Below are 24608 nucleotides of genomic sequence, written 5' to 3'. Positions count from 1 at the left end.
GCATCCCCTGCATCTCCCCGGGGCTCACGCTGGCAGAAGCTGGTGCCACCCCAGACCCGGAGGGGCCGTGCTGTCCCTGCTGCGCCTCCCCAGGGCTTTTGGTGGCCGGTCCCACCTGGAGCGGACAGCGGCTGCTCTCACATCACGGGTGGGATGGGGAGAGCATCCCGCAGCCGGGTGAGGCTCCTGCTGTGTCCCTGCTGTTCTCCCAGCTCCTGGGGCAGCCTGAGCCTGCCTGCAGCTTCCCCCCCAAGGAGAAGGAGCCCCGACCTTGTCGCGTGGTGCTGCGGGGAGAGGGAGCGGCTGTGCCCTTATCAGAGGGGTTCCTCTCTGCGGGAGGTGGCTGCTTTCCTCCGCCTGCATTAATCATGCGCTGCAACCTTTCAGGAGGGAGAGACACAGCCTGCTTTGATGGGGCTAATTAAAACGAGCCAGCTCCGGGGAGAGGCTGCGTCGGGTCCTGATAAACAATCTTTTGTCTGCAGCACTTAACCCCAGCGGGTTCGTGGTGCCGTGCAGCTGAGGGGGAGCAGGTGGGAGAGGAGAGGGTTTGAGAAGAGGACGAGCACCCTGCGTTGAGCCGGGGTGGTTGCAGGCTCGTGCCTGAGCCTCGTGGCCCCCCGGAGGCTCTGCTGCCCGTGCTCCAGAGAGGAGAGGTGTAGGGAGATGCGTGTCCTCTGCAGGCCAGAGAAAGCTGGGGACAGGAGAGCAACCCTGCAGCTCGCTCAGCTCAGCTCGCACCGTAAAGCTGCACCAGGGCATGGTGGAGGTGGCTGCTGGGCACCCAGGGCAGCAGACCCGAGCACCTTCCTCGCTCTCTCCCTTTGTGGCATGGCACAAACCCGCTCCCCGAGCACGACTGAGATGCAGCCACCCCCGGGGGCTGACACGGCACCGAGCAGCTGCGAACAGGAGAGCTAACGAGGTTAGCGACAGCGCGTTAACATGCAAGGCAGCACGGTCAGCAACGCACCTTGGGTTAATTTTACGGAGAGCTGGGGCTGGAGTGTGCGAAGCTGGCACAGCCCCAGCCCTCCCTCCTCGCCAGGGCGCCGAGGAGGTGCTTCCACGTCACGTTTGAAGAAAGACGCTGGGTTATTGGCGATGGCTTGACGTCCCTGGAGAGCCCTTCAGGCCATCTGCCGTCCCGCCCAGCCCGCAGCACCTGCGCTGCACGCTCGGAACGCAGAGCCCTCGGCGCTGCTAATTACCCTGCAGCCGCTGCTCTGTCCCTGGGATCCTGTGTGCCCCGAGGATGGTGTAAGGGAGGAACCGGTGGATGTTCCACAGACAGGAAAACAAAGCAGCTCCCGCTACAGCAGCTCACGGCTACCGGCCTCCTGCCGGGCGCGGTGGGGTCCCACCGCTGCCCTGGTGCCAAATCACTCTCCAGTCCTAGAGATCTCGCTGGGGGAGCCTCTGTAATGGCCTTCCTTCCTCGACACACTTTGTTCACCTTAAATATTTATATTTCAATCACGAGGGTTTTCCCCAACCAACCCTCCAGGCCCAATTAAGGGGCAGCACGGTACCGTTCAAGCCTCCTGGGCAGCCCCCCCGGAATACCGAGCAGTATTTTCTGTGCTTACACAATGCCCGTGTCCGGCAGAGGTAACCTCCAACAGGTTCAGCCTCTCGTCCCGTGAAGACCCCTTATTCAAAGTGACCCCCGGCCCTTTGTGTGCACCCAGACCCCGCAGGTTTTGCTCACCCCCAGGCACACGGGGAGCAACGTGCGGTTGTGCCCGGCTAAAGGCAGCCGTGTTCTGCCCCCAGCTGCTGCTGGAGCCAGGGGAAAGGTGCCCAGGCACCGGTACGGCGTGCGGCACCTGCACAAGGCTGTTCAAGGTTAATTCCCGAGACCCTACAATAAATACAGAGCATGGGCAGGTGACACGGTGACGGGGAGAGGGACACAGCAACAGGAGGAAGCGGCCGTGAGGGCTGGAGGATGAATTCTGGGCAGAGGATGAGCAGCAGGGCACAGGCTGCGGGCTGCCCCCAGCCATCGGGGGGATGCTCTGGAAGCCCCAGAACACAATCTGAGCCCGGCAATGGCACCGCGTGTAAAAACGGCTTTCCTCTTGTGTCGGGCTGTCTGGAGGGATTTGTCTCCACATGGAAACATTTGAAGCAAGTGATTTACGGGATGGATTAAAAACTGGTGGCAGTTCATGACAAATACCACCTTTTGCGGGGCTGCGTTTTCCTACGGGCTAATTATTTCCCTTTCTCAGCACCCCGCTCATACCGATTTCTCTTTCCACAGAACATTGTGCTTTAATGATGCTTCATGTTTAATTCCCGAGATGCAATTTTTGCCTCCACGCCGCAGACAATGGCTCTTGCGAACAGCACAAAGGCTGGCGCCCAGGCACCCCGGCGGGGCACAGCTGCTTATCTAAAACAGGAGAAGAACCACGTTGCTTCGAGGCGCCGTGAATTGTCCTCTCTCCCCCGGACAGAGCACCATGGTTTCTGAGGCCGTTGTGGGGTTGCTGGTGGGAGCGGGGTCCCAGACTTCGTTCCGCTCTCCGCAGTGGGGTTGGGAGGACGCAGAGGCTGGGGGCTGCCGGGGGCTGGCTGCTGCCACATGGATATCGGTCGTGCTGGCTGTCCCCTTCTGCCCAGAGCGGTGCGAGCGCCAACTCTACGCCACAGTTTTACAAGAAACTATTGCTAAAAAAGGTCGCTGCTGGCAGAATAATTCGGCGCTACGTCCCAGAGAGGAGCAGCCCTGGCTGTCGGGAAGGAGCTGTCTGCCGCTTCCACGGGGAGCTCGGCCTCGTGTCCATGCCCGTCTGCCACCGACTGTGGCGTGGGAGTCCCACGGGTGTCTTGGTGGTGCCATCGTCCCGGTGCTGGCGGCAGGGGCTGCGGAGGCGAGCGGTGTGTCCCCAGGCCGTGTCACCCCGCTGCTGCTGGCTGGGACCCCCACCCCAGAAGGGGCCAGGGCAGCCAGGAGGGTGCCCAAAGCCTCACCGGGCTGCGACGGCACGGGTGCCGGGGCGCTGCGGGGGGAGCCCCGGTTCTGCCGGCGGCACGGGGGGCCCCGGGGCGGCGCAGGGCTAAGAGCCCGGCCCCTCGGGGGGCTGAGGCGGGGGGCTAAGCTGGCTCTCCAGCAGAGCCTGAGCCCCCTCGGCCGACACCCTGCGCATCCTCAGGCGCACCGAACCGTAGGTGCCCCCGGCGCGGCGGGCGGCTCGGGCTCGGCGGCGGGCGGCGGCGGCGGCCAGCAGGAGGGCGGCGAGCAGGAGCCCTCCCAGGGCCAGCAACGCCAAGCCGGCCACGGTGCAGCGATCTAGGCGTGCTCGGAGCCGAGCCGCCCGTGCCTCCAGCCTCTCCATCTGCCTCGCCGGCACGGCCGGGTCGGGGCGCGCCGCCCGCGGCACGGCCCCCGCCAGCACCACCAGCGCCGCGCCGCTCAGCGCGCAGCCCAGAGCCAGAGCCAGCCCCGGGCCCGGGGCCGGGCCGAAGCCCCCCGGACCTCCCCCTCCGCCGCTCCCCGCTGTCGTCGCCGTCTCGGCCGGGCTCTGCAGCTCCGCCGCCCGCGGGGCCGCCATGGAGCCGCCGCCCTGCGCGGAGAGAGGTGAGCGGCGCGCACGGAGCGGGAGGAGACGTCCCCGTCCCCGTTCCCCACCCCAAATCCTCCCTCCCGACCACCGCCCCGAGCAGGCTGAGTGTCCCCGGCCGCCCCCCGCCCCCCCCCGCGGGGGGCCCCCCCCCCCCCCCCCCCGTCCCCGCCCCGGACCTGCTTCCCCGCACCGAGCTGTCCCCTCCGGTTCCCCGGTTCTCCGAGCCGAGCCGTGCCGTGCCGAGCCGCCTCCCCCCGGTCCCCGCACGGCGCTGGAGCCCCCGGTCCCTCACCCCCCGCTGCCTCCCCGGTCCCGCCTCGGTCTGCTCCCCCCGTTCCCGGCCGCCTACCCCCCGCCGGCTGCCCGGTGCCGGTGCCGCCGCGGCTCGGGATGGAGGGCGGCGGTGCCCCGAGCTGCCGGCCCCGCGGGGCTCCCGGTGCCGCACGCACACACACGCTCGCACACGTAGAGCCGCTGCCCCGGGGGGCCCGCGGGCACACACATGCACACACGTACACACACACGAGCCCGGTTGTGCACCGGCACCGTCTGTGCAACGGTTCCCCACCTGCAGCGGGGAACCCTCCGTGCGCACCCTGGAGGCACCGGGACCCCCCCCCCCCCCCCGGGGGCTCCCCAGGGTGGGCTGCACGGGGAGGGGTGTGGATGGACGGGGCAAAGCAGCGGAGAGGTGTCTGCACCGTGAAGGGCACGGGATGTGTCCCAGGGCTGTGCCCATGGGGTGCTGGCTGTGCACCCCACAACCGGCTGGCCCTGTTGGGGACACGGGACAGAGCCCAGCCACCTGCTGAGAGCCCCTTCTAGGGCCAAGCCTGACCCCAGACCCCCAGGAAGCATTCAGGGCTTGACCCAGGCTTTGAGCCAGCTGTGGGGTGCTCCAGCCTCGGATGACGCCAGCCGGGAGAAGTGGCTGCAGTCCCGCAGCACCCAGCTCCCCATCACCCCGTCTCTCGCCGCGTTATCCCGTTTTTCCCAGAGCACTCGTGTTACTGAACACGCTCCGCTTCTCTTTGACCTGAAACTGGATCCATGCCCGAGCCCCAGCAGTGACCTGCTGGCAGGAGCACGCTTTCAGCCCGTTTGTTAATAAGACGCGTGCTATTTCTGCTTTTGGAGCCGTGCCTGGAGATGGTGGTGCGGACGCAAATCCCGAGTGATAGCGGGTGGGCTGCTGAGAGCTGCCGGGAAGATTTGTCCATCACGTTGCCATCCCCTTCAGCACATTCACATGCCTTCAGCGTCTTCAGCAGCTCATGTGCGATAGCACCAGTTGATGTGTGGATGCCACTGCCAGCACCGGGTGAGCTCGCCAGGTTAATGATGGGTGACGACGTTATCCTTCCTTGAGCATCTTCTGCATTAAACTCTAAAGTTTATGTTAAAAATGGCCCTCTGGATGATTTTTACCTCTTTTCTTGCTTTTTATTCCCTCCCTTTATTTTCCTCCAAGGTGCCCTGGGAAGGTTTTCTGCTTGCTTTAATTATTTGTGTAGCTCCACAGCATGGGTTTGCAACTCCCCCAAGCTTCCTGCCCGTAAGTGCCCACACAGTGGCTGGTGCTGACCCGCACCACCTGAAAAGGGATCGAACCCGGTGCTCCAACACCTGAGCTCCGGCAGGGGAAAAAAAATGAGGACTGCTCACCCCCTTTTGCTGTGTCGGGGCTGTGGATACACACAATTTTATTATTTTTTGTTTGCAGTGAGCGTTGTGTGGCTGCGGCCCACCTGCTCCTCCCCGTCTCCTCTCCCAGCGCAGTGTCCAAAGGCACAGGCTTCCCAGCACAGTGTCCCCGGGGACACATCCAGAGCTGGGCTGAGAAAGAGGCGGAATTAAAAATAAATGTAAGTGCATCCTGACATGTTAACCACATTTAGAGAGGCTTTAGTGCCAACCCACTCGGCGGGAAGGCAGAAGATGCTTAGAGACAAGTAGGTCACGGGACACAGATTGTCCCGAATCAGCAGGAAAAGACGGATCTGGAGCACGCGGGCACGTTGTGCCACCAGACGGGCAGACGGGAGAGAGGACGGGAGGAGAGCGCCTCAGCACCGAGCTCTGCCACCCTGAACAGCGCTGAATTCGGGAGAAACAGCAGTGCCACCGGTGTGCTCCTGAGCAACGCGTGCCATCACGGCCGGTGATTTGGGGTCGCCGAGCCCTGCGGTGCCGATGCACCTGAACGTGCCCAGTCTGTACGTGGATGGGGATGAGCCCACAAGGGCTGGAGCAGTGGTGTGGGGCTGGGGTCTGTGCCCACTCTGCCGTGGGGTCAGCGTGTCCTCCTGCGCCCCAGACCCACAGCTAGAGGACACCACTAATGGATGAGGTAGAGCGAGGCCCCCTGCACGTTAATACTTTTGCCGTGCTGCATTTACTGGATGGGTTCTGGGAGCTGGCCTCGGACCCTCTCAGGGCTGGTGGGAGCGGGATTTGCAGCCCCAAACACTGCCCCGAGCCTGGCAGGGCCACAGCATCCCCAGGGCGCTGGCACCAGGAAGGGGAGGAGAGAGGGAGACAGCCAAGATTGATGCTGCCAGCGCAGGAGCAGAGAGAGGAGGGAGACAGCCAAGGTCAGAGACAGCACTGCCAAAACGCAGAATGAATCTGCGAGAGAGCTGGAAATAAATAGAGAGAGCAGGGAGGGGAGGAGGGAGCCAGGGAGATGGAGCGGGGCGAGGGGGTGGGATGGGGCTGTGGGGACAGGGACAGGCTGCTGGGGCAAAATGGTTAAATAGGGATGAAGGGGACAGCAAGCTGGAGCCTCGGGCACGCAGAGAACAGTGGGAGGAGGACGGGGAGAGCCAGGAGGGCTGTGGATGCAGGTGTGTCCCTTCGGTCCCCTCCAGGACATCCCTTTGCAGCACAGCCCAGGTGACACCGGTCCTGCAGAGGCTCCTGGCACCCACCGGCCCCAATCCAGCCCCGGGGAGGAGAATTTCTGTCCCTGCCTCCTGGCTGCTCACAGCATCCCGTGGCAGAGCACGGCTCAAGGTGACGCAGAGGGCAGGGGCAGCAGCTGGGCAATTCGGGCACCAGCCGCTGGCTGCCACGCAGGTGGGGACACCCGGAGATTTAGGGGGACTGATTTATGGCCGGGGCTGGCTCTGGATCCGGGACTGGAAATCAGCCGTGGCACCGGGAAGGCTGGAGCTGACACAGCCTGGCACCGGCCGCAGGATGGGCAGCGCTGGGCGGCCGGGCAGGATCGGTGCCTCGGCCAGGGCAGTGGTGCCACCGGGTCTCCTCCAGGTCCCCAAGGGGGGATGCCTGGCTCCAGGGGGGCTTTATGACAGAAAACCCTCTCCTGCCCGTCCTCCCAGCCGCCGAGCCATGCTGGAAAGAGGCTGCAAACTTTTTTTGTGGTGATAACTGAGGTCTGATTTTCGTCAGCTAACAGCGAGGTGACAGGGGAGCCGTGGGTGCCTCATGGTACAGCTGCGGCTGGCAAAAGCAAGAGCTTTTTTTTTATTTATTTTTTGCTTTTTATGCTGCAGAGCAAAGCCCCCAGGGCCCAAGGCAGAGGGGCTGAGGCTCGTTTGTCCCCCCCCCCAGCACCACCCCCGTTGTGCCGGGGCCGGGCGGGGGCTGCGGGGACCGTCCCGGGCTCTGCCCGCCGCCCGCCGCCATCCCCCTTTTGGCGGGAGCCGCCCTCACGCCTCGGCCCCGGCTCCGCGACCGCCCTCAGCGCCCGCCTGGGCACCGCCGTCCCCTCAGCGCCCTGCCGAGGCCGCCGCTGTCCCCTCGGGACCCTGGCCAGTCATCTTCGTCCCCTCAGCGCCTTGCTGGGTACCCCACTCCCCTCAGTAATCCCCCCTGTCCTCAGCTCTCCTCAGCGTCCATCGCCTCAGGACCAGGCTGGGTATCCCCATCCCCTCAGCGCCACGCTAAGTCCCCCCAGTCCCTGGCAGCCATTTGAAGCCCCCCCATCCCCTCAGCACCCTACAGCCCCCCATGTCCCCAGCACCAGGCTAGCCTCCCCTGTGCCCATCCCCTCAGGGTCCCCTAAGTCCCCTGTCCCCTCAGGGCCCCACTAAGTCCCCCCATCCCCTCCCCTCCCCTGGGCTTCCCCCATTCCACCTCCCGCCCTTCTTTGCAGCCCCATCCCTCCCCAAACCCCATCCTGTGTGCCCCCTACAAGCCCTTTGCGGTCTGTCTGTCCCCCATGACATCTGTCCTTGTGCCTGCAGGTGTGCTCCTCCTCTGCTGGTGTTTGCACTGTCAGCTCCGACCCTCTGCTCCGGCTCTCTCTGAGGCCCCGACGGACATTTTCCCTTGGATCTTCAGACCCTCTGCCTACCTGCTCTCCCCTCGTGCCTCAGGGCCCTCCTCTGCTTCGCCTGCAAGACAAAGGAGAAGGGGAAAAGCCCAGGGAAATTGGCAGCACAGGTGACCTGCAAGCCTCAGCCCCGACACCATGTTCTACATGCATTTGCTCGTGAACAAACGTGGGCCGTTGGCCAAAATATGGCTTGCCGCCCACTGGGAGAAGAAGCTCACCAAAGCTCATATATTTGAGTGTAATTTAGAGACTACCGTTGAAAATATAATCTCACCAAAGGTAGGTTATTGAAGGGGGAAGTGTCTTCTGGTAAGTTCTGGGGTAGAGATGTAAATCTTCTGTAGGAAAGAGGACTATTGCTGTTGTGAAGAGTTAGTAAGACGAATTTGTGGCTGTTTCAAAACCAGTGTGAGAGATTCCTACTGTGATTTTATTCAGTTCTCACTCAGATAAAATCTCTGTTCCATTAAATTAAAGCGATATAAATATTTTACTTGCTATTTAGCCCTTGGAGATCTGTGGAATATATTTATCTACAGTATAAGAAAAATTTTACCACAACATATTCAAATGTATTTTTTCTACATACTGATGGAGCTCCGGAGTGTGCTCTGTGGGCACAGCTGGCCACCGGATTGTGGTAAGTGGGTTTGAGCTACTGCATGAAACGGGACGAGCTTGTCAATATCATGCAGTAGCACTGGTCTTCAGAGACTTTGAGCTGCAGCTATGCAACATAGTTTGGGAACTGCAAGTATTTGAGGAAATTTTCTCAAAAACAACAACAAGTCAGCTGCCTAACGAAATTAAAGGGACTGAGAAAACCACCATAAAATTGTACACAGACCATTCGAGAAGAATCTTTTTTTCTGATCTTATGATAAATAACCTTTGACATCTCATAACCACCCTCGAACTTTCAGTGGAATTCTTCCAGGCCCACCATTATAGGCAGATAAATATATAATTAGGCATAATTAGTGCTCATGACAGATTCTGTATTAATCCTCTGTGTACCACAGATAAGGTATGATTCAAACAAGCACAGATGCAAGCAGTCGAGTGTCCATGACTCAGTCCTTGGCCTCTCTGTTGCAATTGCATCCAAGAGAACAGTAAGGAACATTTTGCACCATCACTAATCGATGCCAAGGAGATCCAAGGCTTTTTGCTGGTGCAAGCAGGGTTTTTGTTTTGTTTTGTTTTGTTTTGTTTTTTTTTTCCTGTGAAAATACCTGCCTGATAATTGGTAGTCTGATTCTTATTGTCTATCTTGCATGGGTTATGATTAATTGAACTTTGTCAAAATGATCTTGGTATTATTATTTGGAAGTGTTTTCAAAGAGTTTGTACAGTCTTTCCCTCGCATGCCGTTCTGTCTAGCATTGGAATGGCCAAGGGGGTGTTCTTGGTGCAGGAAGACTGCGTAAATAAGAGCATGGTTGGTATAACATCCACTCACTTGAATAAACAAAGTGGCAAATATTAGAATATTAGAATATGTGCAGCTACTTTCCTTTTCAAGATGTGTTACACTGTTCACTGGTAGTCAGCTGAGACCTTGTGGATGAAACAAGAGCCTTGATTCAGGGCTTCAGCATGGCAATGCTTAGGGACAGAAGCAACTGGAAGTTCTTAGCTCTGGAAATTCATTTGCCTGTGATGGTCTATAACAGTACAAAGCCCTGTTGAATTTCTTAGAGCTCCCTATTTGTGTATTTTACTGGAACTCTGTTACTGCTGTGTAATATTTCCTTTTTTTTTTTTTTTTGGCCAAAAATATTAACTCCTGAACAACATTTTTGTTGTATATTTCAAAGTTTACAATAGCTCTGCGCACCTCCGGACACTTACTCTTAGGAGTGGTGCGGATTTACCACAGGAAAGCAAAATACCTCTTGGCAGACTGTAGTGAAGCTTTGACAAAAATGAAGACAGCTTTTCGCCCAGGTAGGTACAGGATTCTGCATTTTCCCATCTGTGTCCTTTTCTGCTCTTATCTTAAAACTTAATTTTGGAAGTTTCTGTTAAATACACCTTACTGATCCCAAAGGACATTGAATTTATTGGTGCCTACTGCCAAGATTTAGTCTGGTTTATTTCAATGCAATTTCAGGTCCTTGACACCTTTAAAAGAAGCAATATCTCAAATGGTCATACAGGAAGAAGCTTGAGATCAGCCCCCAATTGCTAGATAATTAATTTTCCTGTCTAATGACACCACCAACATGTCTAACTATGTGTTAGTGCCAGATCTGACTGTGATTTGAGCTCTAGCCACAAAGCCAGCAAGAAATGAACTGAGATGTCTGAATCCTTTTCAATCAGGCTGCATGTTTGTTGTTTTCAGGCAGAAATGGGGAGGCACTGTTGTCTAAAAAAAGATTTCAAACAGGACACTGGCATCTCTTGCCAGCCTTAATGTGCTTTGTGACCTAGCCTGTGCGCAGAATAGCAAATACCTACTTTGCAGGATTTTCAAGGATACGGTGGAGATTAGTTAGTTAATGTTTGCAAACATTGGGAAAATGCTAGAGGAAACACTTGCAATAAGCAGGTAGTATTATTTTTAACAGTTACCGTAGGAGCTGGTAAAGGACCACATAGCACAAGAACAAAAGACAATGGTCACAACTGCAGTAAGACAAACTCCAACTAGATGTAAGCAGGAAAAAAATCACACTTGAAATAGTAAAATGCTGAAACACGCACAGGGATGCTGTGGAAACTCCAGCATCATAAATAGTCAAAAGTGATCTAGCTTAGAAATTAATTCTGTTTTGAGCCAAAGGTTGGATTAAGCGACCTTCAGAAATCCCTTCTAACCTGAATTGTTCCAGGATTTTCTGACTACTGCGTATTTGCAGCCTGATTTTGTAATTATTTGGTGCTGGTGAATAGTGTAATATAGACACAGGATAGAAAAATAAAACACAGTAATTAACTTAAAGTGGTATGAAAGACTCTAGACTGAATGTCAGCTGAGAATCTTTCAGTCGCTTTAATTAACTGTTCATAAACCCAGTGTATTTACAGCATTTCAGCACCGGCAGCAGTTTCCAACAGCAACGTACTCTTCTCTATCTGTCTATAAAAAAATGTGGCTTCTAATAGATACGTAAATTGAGAATTTTAATTTCACTTTGGGGTCCTGTTGACAAACTGCCTAAACTTTACCTTTTTGTTCTTTATAAAGGCAGCATACCTTCCTGACAGCTTTATAGTCTTACTATATCTACTTGGGAGAATGTTACTTTTATTTTATTGATACTTATTGTGTTTTGTTCTGTTTCTTTTAGGACTTGTTGACCTTCCAGAAGAGAGCTGTGAAGCTGCTTATCAGTCTATTACATTACCTGAAGAATTTCATGATTTTGATACTTCACTACCTGATTTAAAGTAAGTTCTTCCCTATTTTTTATCCATTATTTCAGTATTTTCAGAAGCAAAATGTATTCTTACAGTTATCTCATCAAGACTTGTATGGAATTGTTTTGATTTGATAACTGATTTCTTTGAAATCCTGAGTAAAACTTTACAAGGCTAGAGTCCCAGTAATTGTGCTTTTGTAGAGTTCCTCCAAGTCCATTTAATCAACCAAGCTTTACAATAAAATAATATTTTGAACTTATCCTTCAAGATTTTCTCATTTAAAATTGTCTGAGTGAGCCCTGCAAACAACTTACTGACCCTGGGAGGAGATACAAAAGTTAGTATAAATATTGGCCCCAGTATAAATACTAGTTTAAATAGTGGCTTTCTGTTCATTCTAAATTTGTACACTTTTAAGTTTTATTTTATTTTTTTCCATCAGTACTATTGATGTTGCAGAACATTTTACTTTGAATCGGAGCAGAGCTGAAGACATCACACTTATGGAGGATTACGACAGCAACATAATTCTCTATGATAGAAGCTTTGGTGAGAGAAGTTGAGAAATTAGAAATATTCTGTAAGGGAAAGTATGGTTTTTTGCAAAATGTAGTACAGTCTGAACAATTCCCCTATACGAAAAAGCTATTATTAAAAGAGTGTTTGTTTATGGTTGTGCTAATTGGCCTGTCATATGGTCTCAGGCCTGATTTTTTGTGTAAGTGCTCTACCTACGCAATATACCATGATACTGAAGACTGAGAATCAAACCCAACTTTTGGTGGCTTTTACTGAGTTAGCTGAAGTTGAATTGTGTTTATTTAATTTGAGGTATGGGAAATCTCACAGTCTTTTAAAAATTATTTGAAAAAATAGGAAATGGATAAATATGTTTCACATAAATTTATGCAGATGAAGCATCAGAAATTCTGTATTTATTCAGATGAGGAACCAGAAACACTAAGAAAGCAGAGCTGCTTTGATGGCAGCTTCTTAATGAGCAGCAGCAATCTCATGGCTGATCATACCTCTGCAAGCGTAAACGGAGACAAGTCTGCACTGCATGAAGATGCTTACTGCTTTGAGCAGGATTGTTTTGGAGATGAGGAGGCTGGTGCAGATATGATTGGTAGGGTTTGCCACGGAATGTTTGCTGTTTATCACTGTATGATCATTTAGACATTGCCAAGTAAAAATGAATTAAAGAAGTTTTTTTTTTTTTTTTTTTAGAACTAAAAGCATCTGATTTATGTTTAATTTTTAGTAATTAAGTTTGTATTTTAAAGGGTGAAATGCTGCATCATTTTTTATCCTGCTTGTTGAAATAACAAAGGCAATGAAGTAGCTTCTACATGTTTATGGTTTGGGATATTTATGTAAACTGTTACAGACTTATACCTTTTAAACAATTTCAATACCATACTTTTCAAAGGAAAGACGGAAATCTCAGAATTAAGACTAATCATAGAATCATTAAGGTTGGAAAAGACCTCCAGGATTATCTAGTCCAACTGTCCTCCTGCCACCAACATTACCCTCTAAACCATGCCCCTAAATGTTCTCCTTTTTGTACTGTTGAAACTACTTCATGACTACTACTAAGACTTAGCACGATTTAAAATTGTGTGTTTTATATTTAAGAAATCCTGCTGAGGGATGAGCAAAATGGCCTATTTAATGACATTCTTGGTATGGAGGAAGAACTTCCTTCGTCACAAGATCTTCTAGAGAACACCACAGCCAGTGAGTTTGCAGTCTCTTCTCCTTGCTCACGTGAACACTCTGTTCCTGCAATAAATGAAGTTACTCATATTTAGCTTTTTTCCTTTGTTAATTTCTCTTCCTTTTTTCCTCATATACTTTTTTCACCATTTTAGGTATAATTTAATTTGGCCTAGGAATTCTAGATTAGTATTGTGACATTGCTTAGAAACACTTTTATATGATATCCTGTGTTGGATATGCTTCAGATCCACTCTGCTGCTTAGGCAGTATGACATCACTTTTGTAGAGGAGAGGAAACAGGGTAAGGGTTTGCTGAACATTACCTACCAGCTTTTCTGACTTCATATTTCAGCTACAAATTACTTTTTGTAGATCATACAGGTGCTCTGAGTCTTATTTTTATTTTATATTGGTGAATGGAGCTGCTGAAATATTTATTCATTTTGAAAAGTGCTTCTGGATGTTTTATTTTATTATTTTATTTTATTTTATTTTATTTTATTTTATTTTATTTTATTTTATTTTATTTTATTTTATTATTTTTAACTTTAAATCTTAAATCCTTATACCACCATTACACAGTGACTTTAAAACCGAGTAATCTGGAACATCTTTAATGAGAAACAGTTTAGTTTTTCAGTCTGTTTCACTACCTGATCATACAGATTCTTGCGTCAGCAAAAGGAGGTGCAGTGCAGGACACAAGCAGCAGCAGTGTCTGATAGTACTCCTTAAAGCGATTGTGAGATGATGGAATCAACCATAGTTTTCCAATTCTGATCTTTTTTGTCTGATACCAGTCTTATATTTCATGAGATCAAGAAATTATTCCGTCTTTTTTTATTTGGGCTATTTGCTGGGTTTTTCTATAGTTGAATCCAACTGCGAAGACACTGCGACTAAGACAGAAAGCCACCTAATGAACGAAACAATACTTTTGTCTAGAGAAGACGAAGGATTTGTGCTTGAGCCAGTTGATGATACAGGTCAGAACTTGACTGGTTTTTTGCTGACTGCACTACTAGGTTTGTTTTTCTTCTTGTTAGTGTAAATATTTGAAAAACAGATTATTCTCACTTTCATCTGCTGTCAGAGTTCTATCTTATGATATTTATTATACAAAAACAGTACCAGGTTGATCAGTATCACCTGCTCTGCCTTCATCTCTGCTTACAGTTCCTTCCACATACCAAATCAAACGTTACTGCTCTGCAGTTCTGCTAGCAGTGCCAGCCCAGCCTATTCATGAGTGCTACTGAAATTTCAGAACTTCTATTGCCAGAGACACGTCGGTGATCCTTTGGGTGTAAAATAATGGCCTTAAAAATTTCAGGCCTTTGTAAATTTTTGTTTCGTGATCTTTTAGCTTTATTAAGATGCAAAAAGAAAAATGTTTCTTCTGTGAGTAAATCTAAGCCTCAGCTATTGTGTTGGTGGATGTTAGCAAACAAACAAGACCATATTGACGTAGTTTTTAGAATTATATACTGGAATTTTCCAGTAAAGGAAAATTCTTCAGGAAGCTGTGGATATACAACAGTGTCTCGATTTTGTGTTTACAATGTGCATCTTAATTTTATTGCGCAAGTATAAAGCTGACAAATACAGATATTAATTATGAGGTAATGAAACCTGTTGAGTACATCAGCAATTCTTGGAATAATTAACTTCCTGATGGATTAAAGATAGCTCACTTGGGCTTGTTGGTATCTCGTGTGTTCTCATTAAGTCATTGTGTTCCTGATTCTTGAGTACAATATTCATGCCGTCTGTAATTAAACATATGGCAATTTCCTGTACGAGAATACAAAGGGTAAACTTATGGAAACTTTTGGAGAAATGTTCCATCCACTTGTATTTTAATTTTAAAGCCTGTACGAGGTCACAGGATCATGTACATATCAAGGTCAATACATTATTATTATTATTATTATTATTATTATTATTATTATTATTATTATTATTTTAAATACTTGCTCTACTTAGATTTCAACCAGAGGAAAAAAAATAAAAGAAAGAGGAAGTTGCTTGTGGACGAAGACAAGGAGCTCAGCTGCAGTGCTATATACAACCAACTTAACAACTGCATAGACATCCTTGTTACGTTAGACCTCGCACCCCCAACAAAAAAAACAATGGCATGGAAAGAATCAGGAGGAGTGGATACGCTCCTGTCCAAGCCTACACAGCCTGTGGTTCATGCTGAGCAACAAATGGTAAAGTTTTATTCCTTGTAGGTTTTTATTCCACTGTGTAGATTATGGGACGGTTGCACTTGTAAGATCTAACTGTGAGAGATTTTGCAGTCTTGGTTTCATGTGAAGTCCAAGGAAACTGCAGGTGCACATCATCATTGTAAGTATCGTTTTGCAGTACAGTTCGGCTGGATACCTAGTGATTATTTGCATCCTCATCATTAATTACTTGAGCAGAAAGTCCACCTGTAGAGCTCCTGGCTCCAAGTGCTCCAACATCAAGTAGAAACTTGAGAACTGATACTTCATTTCACATACCAGCACCTGACTGACTGTACAATAACACACCTTTTTTAATGATTTCTGTCAATTTTGTTCCTTTTAAAATTATTCTTATTTTTTGTTTCTGCTCTGTCATCAATATGGCATCGTATCATTCTTCTGCATTTACTTTAAAGGTACATAAGGCTTAAACATTATTATTTTATCTTTAATTACTTTAGAAAAATGTATGCCAGTCTGTTTTGTACTTTCCCAACGCGAGCTTAAGCTTCCAGCTGGACAGCAGTCAGACCTTGCCTTTCAGAAGGCCAAGAGGTTCCTGATCACTATATCCCTTGGGCTAGAAGGGCGGGCCAGAACACCCTTGCCTGTGGTTGTAGACCTCACTGCTCTTTTTTTGTGCAAGAAAGATAGATTTGTTTCATGGAAATAGGGTCTATCAAGCCTTTCATGTCCCCACATATTATCTGACAGATCATTCAAAGAAGTTATGTGTAGGGATAATGATAAGACAAAGAAAAGAGATCAACTTTACACAAGGTGATACAGAAAGATCTGCTGTAACCCATGTGCAGCAGCCTCATGTTAATTGCACAGTTTCTTCTGTTGTGTAGCTCTGAGAGAGCTCAGAGGCAGGGTCTCCAGGCAAACAGTTCTGCAGGTTCATTAGAGCAGAGCAGCTTCACCTCTTAGAGTCGAGATGCAGAATTACAACTTGTTCTTTATGAGGAAGAAAAATACTCTCACACCAGTACCTGAGGAGAGAAATCAAAGCTCAGATAAATGTGGATATTTCCTTCTTTCTTCCCTCCTTACTGTCTAAATTCAGGGAAAAGGGATCCTAGCTGTTCCTAAGACTTCTTCATGGATTTCCCTGCCAAAGTAGAAGCTGCAAAAGGCTATTAATTTTTTAAAAATGCAGATTTAAAATGACCTAATTCAAATCTCTAAATTCTGGGTTGCAGTAATTACTATACAGTTCATATTCATACCTTTGTTTTGGTGCTTGCAAATAATCTAACATCATAGTCTGAAAGTAAAAAAATAAATATAATTGTTTCCAGTTGTTTGCAAAATGCTTTGAGAGTCACAGATTTAAGATGGCAAGAAATGCAATGCAGGTGGAGTCTGAAATGGAAGAAACAAGAAAAGAACAAGATACCTCAGGTAACAGCTTAATTCCATTGCTGCAGCATTATCTATTGACAAATATTATCTAGTTTATACGGTGTGCATATGTACTTTGTGTGTGGTGTTCTATAAATCATAGGCCAAATAAGTTGAAATGTTAATGAAATTGGCTATGTTAACTATAAAAAGAGAAGGTTGTGTAAGTCTTTATTTTATTTATTTATTTATTTATTGTTAAGGACAGAGATTAACAGTTGTTTCCTCTTAAACCTTTGGGATTTGTTGTTGTTGTTGTTGTTTTCTTTTTATTTTCTTCTTTTTATTTTTATTTTTTGTTAATACAGAGATGCTGATAATAGAAGAACCAAGTTACCTGCGGGAGTCAGCTCATTCAGAGCCCAAGAGAAAAATGAGAAATGATTCATTTGTAATGACATCACGGAGTAACAGAAATGAAACTGATAATAACTTTGGCGAAACTCCAGTGAGCAGTTCCCATAAATTTTACAGATCTAAATGTATTTATTTTTTTCATTTTATGTTAGGATTCCATTTAAAAGAAGTTAAGAATTTATTAATATTCGTTTGAAAAGCCTGTTACAGAGACAGCCAGTGTAGCGTGAACCAGCTTGTGTCAGGAAAATTTTATTTATAAGCGCTTTGGTAGACTCTCTCAAGAATGAACTGTTAATTAAAATATCTATTAATCGGTAATGATTACAATATAATCACTGAGTATAATTGGAACTTTAATATAAAATATAACCTGTTTGTACTGAAAACATATTTTATCATTTCTAAAGATGATTATTCTTTTTTTTGTCTCAAATTGAGAAAAGAACAATAAGAAGTGATCTATTTCTGCATTCTTTATTTAGGCTAAAGTGAAGGGGGAGTTTTTAGAGAATATGAGACTCTCCAAAATTGACAAGGAATGACAAAACTGGGCTTAATGGCAACAGAAAATGTAAGGCCTGTGCCTGAACAGAGTCCATATTTGTAGGATAAATACCGTAGCAAAGACCCTTCCTATTTGAGAAAAGACGTGGTAGAAATATCAACTATTAAATAATTTGGGAAAACATTTATTATACTTTTTTAAGAATTGTGTAATAGAGAATGATACTGTATGCAAAAATTGCAATGCCAATTGATCTTTCTGTTCTAACAGCAGGATGCAACTGCTTTCTCTGAGAGCTCCTCATTTGTGAATAATTCACTGGGCCAGGAAGCTCCGGCACAGCAAGCTGAGTTAAATGTATGTGCACTCAAAGCTGCTAGTTCTCACTCATTTCAGAACAGAACTACACTATTTCACAGAAACATTTAAAAAAATATAAAAATAAAAAGAAGAAGAAGATAATTTAATGAATTTACAGTGAATTTTGGTGTGCTCACAATCTTGAATATATATTTTGCCAGTCAAACATTTTAATAGCTTGGTAATCAGGGATGCATGTACTCTTATCTTCAAAGGTTACGGAGTCAGTGAGGAAAACAACTCCTTATTTAGAGACTTATTTAGAAACTGTGCTTCCATGTAAGAAGGAAACACTTTCTGAACTTACTGACACTGAGGATGCTCAGACACTGAAAACTCTGGAGCTGTCCCCAGGCAACTGCAGAGGCTAAGTCCAAAACCTGAAGCTGAATTTTTGAACATCCTTTTTGACTCCTAACCAGTACAAATACTGTCAGAATCCCAGCTACACAGGTCTCTTATTGCGAAGCTGCCTACCTGGGTCTCACTGGGACCAGTTTCATAGTGTATAATGTGGGTTTGCATCTGATATCTCTAGTTGTAGCAGAAAGAACATAGCTAACATTCTTTTCTCTCTGTTTTACAAAACCTGCAGAGGTGTCAGAAGTCCCAGATGATCTGTGTATGGCCACCAGAGTGCCCAGCTTCAGTTGAATTTTCAATTAAGCAAGAACTCTTGTCCTTTTTTTGCATCATGGTGTATGTCTTTTTACACACGCTGTCTAACTTTTGGTTTTATTTCCTACAGAAGCTAGCAATGAAAGCCAAAGACAATGAAGAAATAAAGCAGAGCAAGAGAACTCTTCAGTTATTAAAAACTTTACAGGTAACAGTGGTGGATTGTGTAATCAATACCAAACACAGCTATCGATTTCAGTTGGATGAAGCCAGAAAACCTCCTGCTTATACTGTTTAGCATATTGCTGCTTGTCCTGTGCAGTGTGTAGCTGGATTTTATTGGGTGTTTATATAGGAAACCAGGATTCTGAGTGCCTGACATGATGTCCACTCTCCCACAGCTGCTGGAATCACTAGAATTTTCTGAACTGTTGTTTTCACGGCAGCGTTTGCTGTACTGCTAAGCCTTTGTTTTCTTCCTTCTATGAGGATGCTCTAGAGCACCGCTACAAAGCTCAGCTCCTAGCTGCCCATGGGTTTGCCAGATCTCAGCTATGCACACTATGAGGTGCCTTCATTTGGCTATTCATCTGCCTGAGCTTTTTCTGAGTTTAAGGCTATGGAAATGAGTGATAGTTTCGCTACAAAGAAAGCCAGTGACCCCTTCTTTAAGAGAGCTTTTAATGCCCCAGTGCTTTCAAGGTGCTTCTAAATTAGCAGCGAGGGTAGTCTTTGCATCAGGAAGACTTATTCTACCTTTCTTGCAGAAATCATTTTGAAAGTAGTGAAGCTGCAAGGTGTGATTCAGTATCAACAAGACCATCCCAGGCACCTTGGAGGCAGCACTGGCTCTCCTGATGGTGAATGTTCAAGCCCTCGCCCTGTCATCTCAGTGCTGAGCTTCTGCCAAAGCAAAATCCACCAAAGTTTGCTCCAAGCCCAGCTTTTCCCCAGTGCTGGAGCTTGCCTTGGCAGCCTTCTTGTTCTTTTAATTATTTTATGTGAACATTTTTAAAAGGTTGAGTGCAACACCCATAAGGAACTACTTACATATATGTGCAGCCCTTAAGAAACAGGCAATAATAACAGTTAATTATCTGTGACTGGAATTGTCTTGAGTATAGATGGCATTCCGAAGAACAGGGTATGCAATGATTTTTATAGTTTTGCATCATGAAAACCATTACAGCCTGCTTCATCCTATGCCTCGGTGCCATTTCATTGAATTCAGTAGAACTGTGGGCATAAGTAGATGTTAGTAACGTATGTAGGTGCTAGCAATATTATGGCAATAAAATGTTAAGAGCCACTATGTAAATGTAAATGCCAAGGTAAAATCCTACTCAAGGCCTTCAAGCAGGAAACAATCACTCTGAGCAACCCTCTTCAATTTAGACTTGATGAGATTCACTTAATATATTTTTTTTTTCTAGCAGTTAAACTGACCCAAACTGACCCAACTGAATTTCTTTTTTTTATTATTATTATTTTAATATTATTATTTTTATTTTTCTTCCACAGCACCTGAACGAATCAGGAGCGAATTCCTTCAGCTTACGGGAGCTCTGTCGGAAAAATAACCGGAAAGAAGTTGCGGCCAAGTTTTACATCTTCCTGGTTCTGAAGAAGCAGCTTGTTGTTGAGCTCGCTCAGAGCGCTCCGTTTGCAGACATCACAGCCACTGTCGGCCGAATGTTCAATGCTTACTGAGATCACACAGTGTTCAGAGAAGCTAGTCAAAATGTTTCTGACTTTTCAGAAAATGTTTTTCTTGAAAAAATGAAAGTCCTGTCAGACCATGGTGACCTAAGCAGAGCTCCCCTTCGTTTATGTGACCTCTCAGGACTGCAAAGTAACTAGCTTGGGCGTGCTGCTGCAGCACTGGGTACCGAGGTGGTCCCTCGTACCTTTAGTCTCACATATATGTTTATAAAACAAGCAGTTACTTACTCTGTTGATATTAGATAGCAAAAACACATATTCCACATAAGACATTTACAAAGGCTTCGTGAAAGTTCTTAAAAGCCTTTCTTAGAGTCCGGCTTTGGAAATTAAATTATTTTTTTTGCAGGGCTCATGTCTGTTAATTATCTTACTCCATCAACAAGAGAGAAGAAAGCTGTCAAACTCTATTTATCCAAATCTTTACTCTATTTAAAATTATTTATTTCAAAGAAATATTTTCTTTCAAAGAATGTTCAGGTTTTGATATTTTAAGGTCTAGCAAGCTACTGCCTCCAGCATTATCTTCATGTCTTGCGATAGACAATTGTGTTATCCTTGAAGTCATGTAGGCCTCAGGAAGAAATCCGACTTCCTAGAAATCCTGCAGTTTTGGATTTTGTGGAGCGTATTCACCTAAAGACTAACAGTTTTATTTATGTGTAGATAGACCTATTTTTTTAAAAAAAATGTTGAATTGAAATATTATTAATCCTTGGCATTTTAATCTAATGTATGGAAAGTTTTAACACTTTTGCTGTCATTTTGTAAAGACAATGCTTTTCATGTGGTGCAGGCAGCTTAGCCGAGCCTGCTCAGCATGGGATGGTTTGTACGTTCGGTGCTCCAAAGTGTCACGGTGCTTTGGGTATGTTGACATCTCTTTATATGAAATCAATAAAAATCAAACAAAGATGTTTCCTTAGCTCACTGCTGTTTGTGCTGAAGGATCAAAACGGGCAGCCGCCTAGCTGTTTTTGGGTTCACCTTCTGAGCGTTTGCTGTGATTTTCTTAATATTTAAACGGACGGATGCTATTGTCTTCCTGGCTTTCCAGATGTGCGTTTCGGTTACACCCCGGTGTGTCCACTCATGCTAACATGTGGTGTTCCCGGCCGTGCTCTGATTTGTTTGTATATGTGGGGTTTAGGGAGTATGAGGAAGAGCAGCCCTCACTGATTTCAAACTCTCTATTTAGAGGAATTTTAAAAAAGCTTTAAAATTACTTAAGCTTTTGCCCTGGGCAGGAATGGATGAGCTGGGGTGTTTGCTTGGCTCATCGAGGGATGTTGGTTCCGCTTTTTTTTTTTTTTTTTTCCATTTTAGATAATTTGACAAAATTAGCAATGAGAAAACATTCACTGCTGTTTTGTGATGGGTTATTTTCTGGGTGTAAGGGAGGGAAAACTGGCGCTGTTTGGGGAAACTTTTCCGTTCTCTGCAAAAGAAACACTGTTTTCCTTTTCTGACTTGAACAGTAATCAAGCGGCCAGTTCTGCTCTTCCCTTTGGGGCCTGGCCTGGAAGCTTCACTGAAGAGTCTGGGAGCAAGGATTTGCCTCTCCACATCTCGAGCTCAATGTCTTGGGACTGAGCCCATGGCAGAAAGAGGACTGAAAATACTGAAAAAGGCGAGGTTCTGCCTCTTCCCAGCGAGCTCCGAGCCGTGCAAGCTCCCTCTGAAAGGAACGGGTACGCGTTCTCTTGCTCCTTGTGTCCCAGGTCTCCTTCCCAGCTCTCAGCAGCCGTGGAGGAACAACAGCTCATCATAACACCGCAGCAATCTTGTGATAATTCACAAATTCTCTGCACCCAGACACGATGGGCAGGGGCACCGCTGAGGCGGTGTCAGAGACTTGGCAGGGGCCTGAGACGCTGTGTGCGCGCTGGGGGCAGAGACAATGACCACAAGAGGGGTCAGGAAGGAAACAGAACTCAGAGCAGAGCAGGGAGAGAAGAAGGAACCGTTTTTCCCCCCAGAAGGCATCTGAAATGAAAGCGCACCTTACACACCAGAGCTGCTGCCATTGCCACGATAGCGAGAGGAGCTCTGGTGGCAGCAGATGTGATAATTCATTAATTCTGTCTTTCAGGGGGGCAGGCTGTGCATCGGCTTCAGCAGGAAACAGAAACAAAAGGAGGTTGGAGGAGAGCAGAAGGAATAAACGAGAGGCAGGTTGTCAGGACACATATCCCCTGAAAGCAGTGTGTCTAGCAGAATAAATGAGGTACAAACCTTGCTGGAAATAGTACGTGAAGGAAGACTAGAGTGTATTTACAAAACAGGTTTGTCAGAATCCCAAAATAACCGGCTGGGACTTACAAATGGAGGCTGCAAAGGCAGAGGGAGTACAACGAGGTGATTAGCAGCTGGCTCTACGTACTTGTGCGTGGTTGCAACATGGGACTCGGATTTTATTCTTGATCAAGCGTGGTGAAGCGTTGGACTCTGATCCAGCGTAGGAGCAAGCTCTCTGGCCTTGCCAGCACACCAATGGTTTCCTTCCCCAAGTCCGTATGTGCACACACGTGCAGGGCATCAGACGTAGGCGTGTAAGAGCGGTGTGGGCACGGGGACACCCCTCTGCTCTCCTGGTCCCTGCAGCCAGCCCTGGGCACTCGTGGGGCCGCAGAGCAGAGCTGGAGGCTAGGCCAAGCCCCGCTGCCAGCCGCAGGAAACCTCACGCTGTGTCCCGGGAGGCACGGAGCAGCCTCACCCTCCATGGTCACTCTCTGAATAATCTGGGAGCTTTACCTGGCTAGCTACGGAAGGCAGCGGGTGGGAGCACCAGGAGCAACCGGAGAGCTTCGGCTCCGTGCCAGCGGCTCCCAGCATGCGCCCACCTCTCCCACCGCGCTCGGCACCGAGAACCACACGGGAACCTGCACCCAAGGCGAGCCCTCCTTCCCCGGGGGCGGCTCCCCAGCCCTGCTGCTGCTTTTTGCTGCTCGCCCCAGCGCCCAGCTCCAGCCCCGGCTCCGGTGAGGTGCAGATTTTTGTGGTTTCGCTGCTGCTTGGCCCCAGTGCGCCATCAGCGAGCCCCGGGCGCGTCCGGGGCTGGGGCGGAGAGGGCAGAGCCGGGGACCGGGGGGCACGGATGGGACCCCGCCGCTGGCAGTTGGGAGGGAGGGGGGGGGGAGCGCGACCCCCGGCCTGGGCTTTTTTTGGGGGAGTTGCCATAGAAACGGGAGGGAAACCCCGCGGGGGGGGGCACCCGCGCCGCCGTCGCTTTAAGAGCGCAGAGGAGCGAGGCAAATTACGCAGCTGCGAGGCTCATCCCTCCCTCCCTGCCTGCCTCCATCCCTGTCCCTGCCTCCCTCCATCCCTCCCTGCCTCCATCCCTGCCTCCATCCCCATCCCTGCCTCCATCGCCGCCGAGGAGCCGAGCCGCGCAGCCCCGCCGCACCCATGGAGGCCGGCGCAGGTGATGGAGGCTGGGGAGGGCGCGGGGCTGGGGAGGGGGGTCCCTCTCTTCTCCTCCCCTCCCCGCGCAGCCCCCGCTCACCGCCCGCTCTCTCCCTTCCCCACCAGGTCGCTGAGGCCGCCGGCTGGCCCTGCCGCCCCGCACCGCCGGGGGGGCTCCGTGCAGGTGAGCAGGGCGGGGGGCACCGGGGGACCGGGGGCTTCCCCCCCCCCTCCTGGCTGCGGGATTGGGGATGGGGACCCGCACCCCCGGGGGCTGCCAGCGCCCCGCTCCGTAATGGGGGGGGTTCGGGGGGGGGTTGGACGTTAAGGGCAGAGGATGCTTGGGGTGGGTCACGCGTCAGGCCCGCAGCACACCCGCATCGCATGCAGCAGACCCCCGCGGCACGCACCGGACACACGTCACGCTCGCCGGACCCGCAGCGCACGCACCGGACCTGCATTGCCTGCACCACCCCCCCCGGGGTGGGCACCAGAACCGTGGCGCACGCACCGGACCCACAGCACGGGCACCGGACCCACCTCCTATGCAGCAGACACACTGCACACACCCACGGCACGCCACTGGCCCGGCATCGCAAGCGCTGGACCCGTGTGGCGTGCACCAGACCCCCACGGCATGCATCAGACACAGGTCATGGTCACGACACCTGCACCGGACCCCCATGGCATGCACCAGACCCCCATCACATGCACCAGACCCCCACCACACGCACCAGACCCACCCTGTATCCCCCAGCCCCATACGGCACGCTCCGGACCCCCACCACGCGCACTGGACACACCCTGCATGCACCAGACCCTCCCCGCGTGCACCAGCCCCACGTCTGCTCCCTACAGAGCCCAAATGTTTCTCCCAGCTCTGTGGGGCGTTGCAGGAGCCGGAGCTGCTGTGCGATTGCGATTTGATTACTTAATGGCCAGTGGCTCCGTCTCCGAAGGGATACAGAAAACCCTCGAGCTGACTGATGAGCCCTGCGCTCCTTTTCTCTCCTCCCCGC

General features: G+C 49.2%; 3 protein-coding genes and 1 long non-coding RNA gene across 5 annotated transcripts in view; 2 read left to right on the top strand and 2 right to left on the bottom strand.

Moving 5' to 3' along the window:
• Positions 1–440: 440 nt before the first annotated feature.
• On the top strand, positions 441–21388 carry RAD21L1 (RAD21 cohesin complex component like 1). Its single transcript, XM_035343571.1, has 16 exons — positions 441–452; positions 4370–4896; positions 5299–5440; positions 7787–8157; positions 9699–9828; positions 11178–11277; positions 11693–11799; positions 12194–12379; positions 12892–12993; positions 13848–13961; positions 14962–15191; positions 16517–16619; positions 16928–17067; positions 17755–17841; positions 18593–18670; positions 19984–21388. Exons 4-16 carry the CDS (start codon positions 8014–8016, stop codon positions 20170–20172), a joined length of 1710 nt encoding a protein of 569 aa, XP_035199462.1. The 5' UTR covers positions 441–452; positions 4370–4896; positions 5299–5440; positions 7787–8013; the 3' UTR covers positions 20173–21388.
• Positions 2255–3778, bottom strand: TMEM74B (transmembrane protein 74B). Its single transcript, XM_035343637.1, has 2 exons — positions 3752–3778; positions 2255–3575 (listed from the first exon to the last, which is right to left on the bottom strand). Exon 2 carries the CDS (start codon positions 3561–3563, stop codon positions 3069–3071), a length of 495 nt encoding a protein of 164 aa, XP_035199528.1. The 5' UTR covers positions 3564–3575; positions 3752–3778; the 3' UTR covers positions 2255–3068.
• Positions 15921–24309, bottom strand: LOC118176598. Of its 2 annotated transcripts, XR_004755483.1 has the most exons (3): positions 24000–24309; positions 22437–22515; positions 15921–16580 (listed from the first exon to the last, which is right to left on the bottom strand). It is a non-coding gene; the product is annotated as an uncharacterized LOC118176598 (long non-coding RNA). The 2 variants fall into 2 exon arrangements; XR_004755482.1 differs by lacking the exon at positions 24000–24309 and having other exon boundaries at positions 22437–22656.
• SNPH (syntaphilin) overlaps positions 23427–24608 on the top strand; it is a 12031-nt gene continuing 10849 nt past the window's right edge. The window contains 2 exon segments of the mRNA XM_035343587.1: positions 23427–23608; positions 23716–23773. The gene's annotated coding sequence lies outside the window, so the exon portion shown is untranslated.

Source organism: Oxyura jamaicensis, chromosome 20 (genome assembly GCF_011077185.1).
Source record: "Oxyura jamaicensis isolate SHBP4307 breed ruddy duck chromosome 20, BPBGC_Ojam_1.0, whole genome shotgun sequence".
Classification (NCBI taxonomy): Eukaryota; Metazoa; Chordata; class Aves; order Anseriformes; family Anatidae; genus Oxyura; species Oxyura jamaicensis.
This window is presented reverse-complemented; position numbering and strand designations above follow the sequence as displayed.